This window comes from Mandrillus leucophaeus, unplaced genomic scaffold (genome assembly GCF_000951045.1).
Source record: "Mandrillus leucophaeus isolate KB7577 unplaced genomic scaffold, Mleu.le_1.0 Scaffold432, whole genome shotgun sequence".
Taxonomy (NCBI): Eukaryota; Metazoa; Chordata; class Mammalia; order Primates; family Cercopithecidae; genus Mandrillus; species Mandrillus leucophaeus.
This window is the reverse complement of record NW_012104610.1, coordinates 1342405-1348830: the sequence shown is the minus strand read 5'-3', so window position 1 is coordinate 1348830 and position 6426 is coordinate 1342405. Positions and strand designations below refer to the sequence as shown.

General features: G+C 49.0%; 1 protein-coding gene across 3 annotated transcripts in view; it reads left to right on the top strand.

Annotated features, from left to right (window-relative positions):
• The first annotated feature begins 1399 nt into the window (after positions 1-1399).
• CHRNA10 (cholinergic receptor, nicotinic, alpha 10 (neuronal)) overlaps positions 1400-6426 on the top strand; it is an 8762-nt gene continuing 3735 nt past the window's right edge. The window contains exons 1-3 of one of the 3 annotated variants that reach the window (XM_011993713.1): positions 1400-1532; positions 2868-3008; positions 3379-3533. Coding sequence is in view for 1 of the 3 variants with exons in the window: in XM_011993711.1 (XP_011849101.1) it covers positions 1472-1532; positions 2801-2946; positions 3379-3533 (362 nt within the window). In the remaining 2 variants the exon portion in view is untranslated. Of the gene's footprint in view, positions 1533-2800; positions 3009-3378; positions 3534-6426 lie in introns of all 3 variants that reach the window. The other 2 variants (XM_011993712.1, XM_011993711.1) reach the window with 2 other exon arrangements.

Below are 6426 nucleotides of genomic sequence, written 5' to 3'. Positions count from 1 at the left end.
ATGGCTATGGATGTGATTGCCAGGGAAGTATGTGCTGCTGTTGGTCAGGCAACTGGTCACCTTGAACAAAAATAATCACAACTCTGTGCATGATAAATACCTGTGACTCTAAATGTGTGTTCCTGAGGATAGCCTGGCTACCTCACTAGGACCACAGTGTAAATATTGTTGATGGCCTGCTGTACCTTAGGCACCGTGCTAGACAGTGCCTTGCATTATCAGGTTATCTCATTTAATCCTTGCAATTTTCAAGATGAGTACTGTTAATCCAATTACCAGATTGAGAAAACAGAAACCCAGAGGGTTTCGATATCTTACCCAGGTGAGAGCGCTCATAAGACAGGGCCGAAAGTGACTCTGAAGCCTATGCTTGCCCTGCTCTTCCACACTACCCACAGAGTTTGGGCAAGGAGAAAAAACAGGCTCAGATGGGAATGACTGCAGGGAGTCTGAGGAGAGGACCCACGTCCATTGGGTCATCTGGAGTGGCCTGAGGCTCAGCACCACTCCCACCAGGAGGGAAGGGCTTGCTTGACCCAAAGTGCCTAGCCTGGAGTGTCTAGTCCCACACTGCAAGGAGAGCTGCAAGTCTAAGGGGAACCTCCACCTCCAGAATTCAGGCAATGGTGGCTAAGATGAGAGGACAGTTATCCATCCACTGACCCTGGCACCTCACACTCTTAAACCCTGGTCTTCCACATACCCTGACCCAGCATACCTGTACTCTCCAACCCCCGAGGATGGGCCTGCGCTGAGTCTGTGTGCTGCTTTACAGAGTTTGAATAATTCAAGCCCCAGAGGCCTGAGGTATCAGTTTCCTTTGCTCTGTTGTCATGGGGACAGGTGTCTTAACACCTGTGTAATGCACAGGAATAATTAAGCTAATGAAAGGACAAAGAGGGAAGGGCTGCTGTCCTGTGCCTCAGATGACTCTGGGCTGATCAAGGGAGTCCCTGGTCCCTGTTCTGCTGAGAGAGCAGCAGGCCCATCTAGAGTCCAGGTGTGGGGAATAGAAGAAGGAAGGAAGGAATGAGGGATGAAACAGAAGTAGGAGAAAGGGAGAGAGAGTGGAAAGAGGCAGGCAGGGGGCGATCAGAGTCAGGGAGGCAGAGAGACCAAGAAAGTTACAGAGGGAAAGAGAAGGAAACAGAGACAGAGTGAAAGGCAAAGCGGGTGGGGAGCATAGGAAAGGGCAGAGGCAGAGGCAGAGGCCAGAAGAGGCAAGGACCAGCAGAGAAGAAGAAAGACCAAGTACTAAACTCCAGGGGCAGGCACAAATTGGAGGGTCAGAAGACTGGAGGGGCTGCAGGGCCCGCTGGAGGGTGGTTGGACCCGCCAGAGATCTCAGTCTTACTTCTGACTTCTAGGTACTGTCCATACCATCCTTGCCAGCTGGGCCTAATTTTGCCCTAGGTCTGGCCAGGAGGCGTCACACCCAGAGACCTGCCCCACCTCTTGCAGTGCCAGGACCATGGGGCTCCGGAGCCACCACCTTAGCCTGGGCCTTCTGCTTCTGTTTCTACTCCCTGCAGGTATGAAGCTCGTGGTGCTGCTATTCCTGTTCTCCCAAAATCCCTTTCCATGTAGTCTCTCTTGTGTTTCTCCTCAGTACCTGTTTTGAGAACAAGCTCTCTATTCGGGGAGTGTGGAGAAGAGGGGTGCTGAAGTGGGTGAGAGGAGACTTGCCTGGCTAAGGTGGGAACAATGAGTGGGGAGCTTCCAGAGACAGGGTTGGGAAAATCAGAGGGGCCAGATGCTGAAGGGCCTGCCGGCCAGGCCAGGTCTTTCTCCTGCAGACGATGGGGGCAGCACTGAAAGGTTTCAGCAGCATACTAGCCTGGTCAGATGTACATGCTTAAAAGCATGGTCTATGGGCATGGGAGGGATAGGAGGTGAGCCTCGGGGGAGGGGGTGACAGTGAAGGGAAGGGCCTGGCCTGGAGGGGAGAGGGCAGACTCAAGATCATGTTTAGCGAAATCTGGAGGATTTGAATGATCTGACAGGATCTGGAGATTAACTGGATTCCAAGAGGAGGAGGCAGGAGAGGGAGAAGGGAGGGATAATTCCCAGATTTCCAGCTGAGGTCACTATTGCAGCTGGGGGCATGCTATTTGCTGAGATAGGAAACATGGGATAGGAAGTAGGTTTCAGAGCATGGAGGGAGGAAGCGAGTTCAGTTGAAAGTGCCTGTGGGAAACTCAGGAGTGGACTGTACTCTATTTGGGTCTGAAGCTCAGGAGAAAAATCTGGGATGAAGAAAAAGAAGGGAGCCAAGGACAGTATTCATGGGAACAATATTTAGGTCAGGGATTGAGGAAAATGTGTGTCAGGAAAGCCTGGGGAAGAGTGCGTTTTCAGAAGGAAGGAATGTTCCATCGCATCAGAAGTTTTGAAGAAACCAGCTTGAGATGGAGAAGTGGAAACAGGTTTGAGAGAGACAGGAGGGGGCAGAGCAGTGGGGTTCAGAATCCCTAGGTGAAAGTCTGGACTCTTGTGGCTTGTTTGGATCCCTCTAGCATTTGTGGAGAGGCAGGCAGACTCCAGGTCCTTGAAAAGGGAGGGGTGGAGGAGAAATTTGTCAGCCTAGTGCCAAAAGATAGTAACAATTCACTCCATGGCCTTTATCTTGTGTGTCCCTGCAGGCAAGCCAGGGAGGAACTAGAGCCACAGCTAGAGCAAGAAAGGGCAGACACAGGAGGACACTCATAAGAACAGGGCCTCAGCCCTGGGAGTGGAGGGTGTGAGCAAAGGCCCTGAGACTAGGGCCTGGGATGGACAACCCTCCTTACTGACCCTCCAGAGTGCCTGGGAGCTGAGGGCCGGCTGGCTCTCAAGCTGTTCCGTGACCTCTTCGCCAACTACACAAGTGCCCTGAGACCTGTGGCAGACACAGACCAGACTCTGAATGTGACCCTGGAGGTGACACTGTCCCAGATCATCGACATGGTGCGTTGTGGTAGTGGTACAGCTGTGGAGTCTTACCTGTCACAGTGTCAAGAAATGAAGGGGTGAGAGACTGGGATTTCTCTCCACAGAAATTCCTTTTCTGTAAATGTTAATGTTAACAAAGATAGCAGTTACCAACTGTTGGATACTGACTGTTGGGTGCCTACCTTGTGCCCAACATTTTGCACTCCTGAACTTATTGAATCCCTGCTAAGCGGGGATTCTCACCTCATATAACTGCTGAGGAAATGGGCCCAGAAAAGAGAAGAGCCCACTAAGGTCACATGGCAAGGTCAGGTCTGGGTGGGAACTGGACAGTATGGACAAGTCAGGTTTGTGGGTGCTGACCAGAGCCCTGCAGGGGAGTGTGCACAGACGGGGCAGGATATGCATATACATGTCCACATCTCTGCCATCCCCTGCCCCCACTAGGATGAACGGAACCAGGTGCTGACCCTGTATCTGTGGATACGGCAGGAGTGGACAGATGCCTACCTACAATGGGATCCCAATGCCTATGGCGGCCTGGATGCCATCCGCATCCCCAGCAGTCTTGTGTGGCGGCCAGACATCGTACTCTATAACAAGTACTGCCTATCTGGGCTCTTCCCCTCTCCTACCCCTCTCTAGACTTGCCCTTAGCCATGGGTGTGCACTGATCCCCTCTCCCTACCACACACCCTGGTTGCCATGCTGCCCTGGAAACTTTTCCCCAGGACCCTTCTAAGCTGCCAGGCATTCACAGCCCCTCCATGGCACCCCCACTTTAGGCTATCCCAGGCCAGCCCAGGCTGAACGTCTCCTGGGAACCTACTGTGTGGTCCAGGGCAGATGCCTGGATCACAAGGGCCTCTCTAGGGCACATTTTTAGCCCTAAGTCTCTCAGGGCTCCCCCAAGAGCCTGTCTAAGGTTCTCTTTCCTCCAGGACATCTGGAACACTGCTTTATTTTCTCTGGGGCCCCTCTGCATATTTTCTCTGGGGCCCCTCTATAAGTTTTGCAGATGTCCCCCAAGGGAAGTCATTGTGTGTCCCGGAGTTGCCTCTGGGTTCTGCAGAGGCCTGTTTATACGTCCTCTGGCTACCTCTGTGTCCCTTCTGGGCCCTTCAGGCGCCACCCCTTCCAAGCAGCAGGTCTCTCTAGGTGCACTCCACCCTCTGTGTTGCTTTGTTCTGAAAACGAGAGTCAAATTAACGAAAGAAAAACAAGCAGAAGTTTATTTATTTATTTATTTATTTATTTATTTATTTATTTATTTGAGACGCAGTCTCCCAGGCTGGAGTGCAGTGGCGCCACCTCCGCTCACTATAAGCTCCGCCTCCCGGGTTCACGCCATTCTCCTGCCTCAGCCCCCCAAGTAACTGGGACTACAGGCGCCCACCACCATGCCTGGCTAATTTTTTTGTATTTTCGGTAGAGACGGGGTTTCACCGTGTTAGCCAGGTTGGTCTCGATCTCCTGACCTCGTGATCCACCCGCCTCGGCCTCCCAAAGTGCTGGGATTACAGGCTTGAGCCACCGTGCCCGGCCTAACAGTCTTAATCTTCTACATCCCAAAATCCCGTTGAAATAGTAAAAAAAAGTTTTAATTTCAAAAAAAGTTCTCAAAAACATAAAACAGGAACCAGTTACCTCAACATTCGATAGATCTGTGGAGTCTACAACATTCAAATAACTTATTTTCTCAACAGAACCCTGAAATAATTCCAAAATCAAAGTTAACAGAGGTCTGGAGAATTAAATTTTGGAATAGTTGAGCAAAGGCCTGCAGAGTATCTGCTCTTTTTAGATGTTTCATCTTTAGCTCAGTTTTGTTAATTTGTAATTCCAGAAAATTGTTCCAGGTTTTTTTGTTATTCACATAACCAGTCCTTAGACTTATTAATCAATTTTACTGGAGTTCTGTATGGTAATCTATTGATTTCTACTTTAAATGTTCATTTCTTAGACTTCCTAAGGATTTGTTTAAACCTTGTATTGGTTGGGCACGATGGCTCACGCCTGTAATCCCAGCACCTTTGGAGGGTGAGGAGGGAGAATCCCTTGAGCCCAGGAGTTTAAGACCAGCCTGGGCAACATAGGGAGACCTTGTCTCTTAAAAAATGAACAAAAATTACCTGGGTGGTGTGCACCTTTAGTTCCAGCTACTCAGGAGGCTGAGGTGGGAGGATGGCTTGAGCTCTGGAGGCAGAGGTTGCAGTGAACTGTGATTGCGTCACTGCACTCCATCCTGGGCAACAGAGCCAGACCTTGTCTTTTTTTAACCTCTCTATGCCTAGTGTTTCATTTCATTATTAAGCTAGTGGGAGTAACCTATATCCTACTACTCAAGATCATTGCCAAGGTCTGATTTTTCACACACAAAAAATTTGCAACCTCTGGCACAAATGGGTTTAAACAATGGTTTATTATAGTTGAGTTTTGTGAGGATTCTTTATAGATTCTGTATTTGAGTCCTTTGTTGAATATGATTTTGAAATATTTTCTCCCAATTTCTAGCTTGTCTTTTCATTCTGTTACAGTGCCTTTGCAATCTGGGTCTCGCTCTGTCACCTAAGATGGGCTGTAATAGCACGATGATCATAGCTCACTGAAGCCTCAAACTCCTGGGCTCAAGGGATCCTCCTGCCTCAGCCTACCAAATAGCTACAGATGTACACCACCATGCCTGGCTCACTTTTTATGTTTTTGTAGAGACAGGGTGTCCCTATGTTCTGTGTTGCCCTGCCCAGGCTGGTCTCCAACTCCTAGGCTCAAGCAATTCTCCCTCCTTGGCCTCCCAAAGTACTGGAATTACAGATCTGAGCCACTGCGCCTGGCCTGTTTCCTAATCTCTTTATTTTTGTCTCCTTGGGTTGTATTCTAGGTAATTTTTTCAGATCTATCTTGGAATTCATTGGTTATCTCTCTTCAGCTATGTCTAATCTGCTGTTTTAATTTTTATATTATTAATTTTAGTAAGGTAGTATTAAATCACATTACACATACGCTTTGTTTTTTTTTGTTTTTTGTTTTTTTTGAGACAAGGTCTCACTCTGTCACCCAGGCTGCAGTGCAGTCTCACGATCACTATTTTGTTTTTAAAAGAGGCAGTGTAGTTTAGAAAGGAATGGTCTCCTTAACCCAGCTATATGTTCAAATGCCAGGTCCACTGTTCTATGCTATGGGATCTTAGGTAAATTATTCCTGTATCTCAGTTACCTCATTTGTAAAATAGAAACAATAATATCTTCCTTGGCCAGGTGCGGTGGCTCAACGCCTGTAATCCTAGCACTTTGGGAGGCCGAGGCGGCCTTATCATGAGGTCAGGAGATCAAGATGATCCTGGCTAACACGGTGAAACCCCATCTCTACTAAAAATACAAAAACAAAATTAGCCAGGCATGGTGGCAGTCACCTGTAGTCCCAGCTCCTCGGGAGGCTGAGTCAGGAGAATGGCATGAACCCGGGAAGTGGAGCTTGCAGTGAGCCGAGATCATG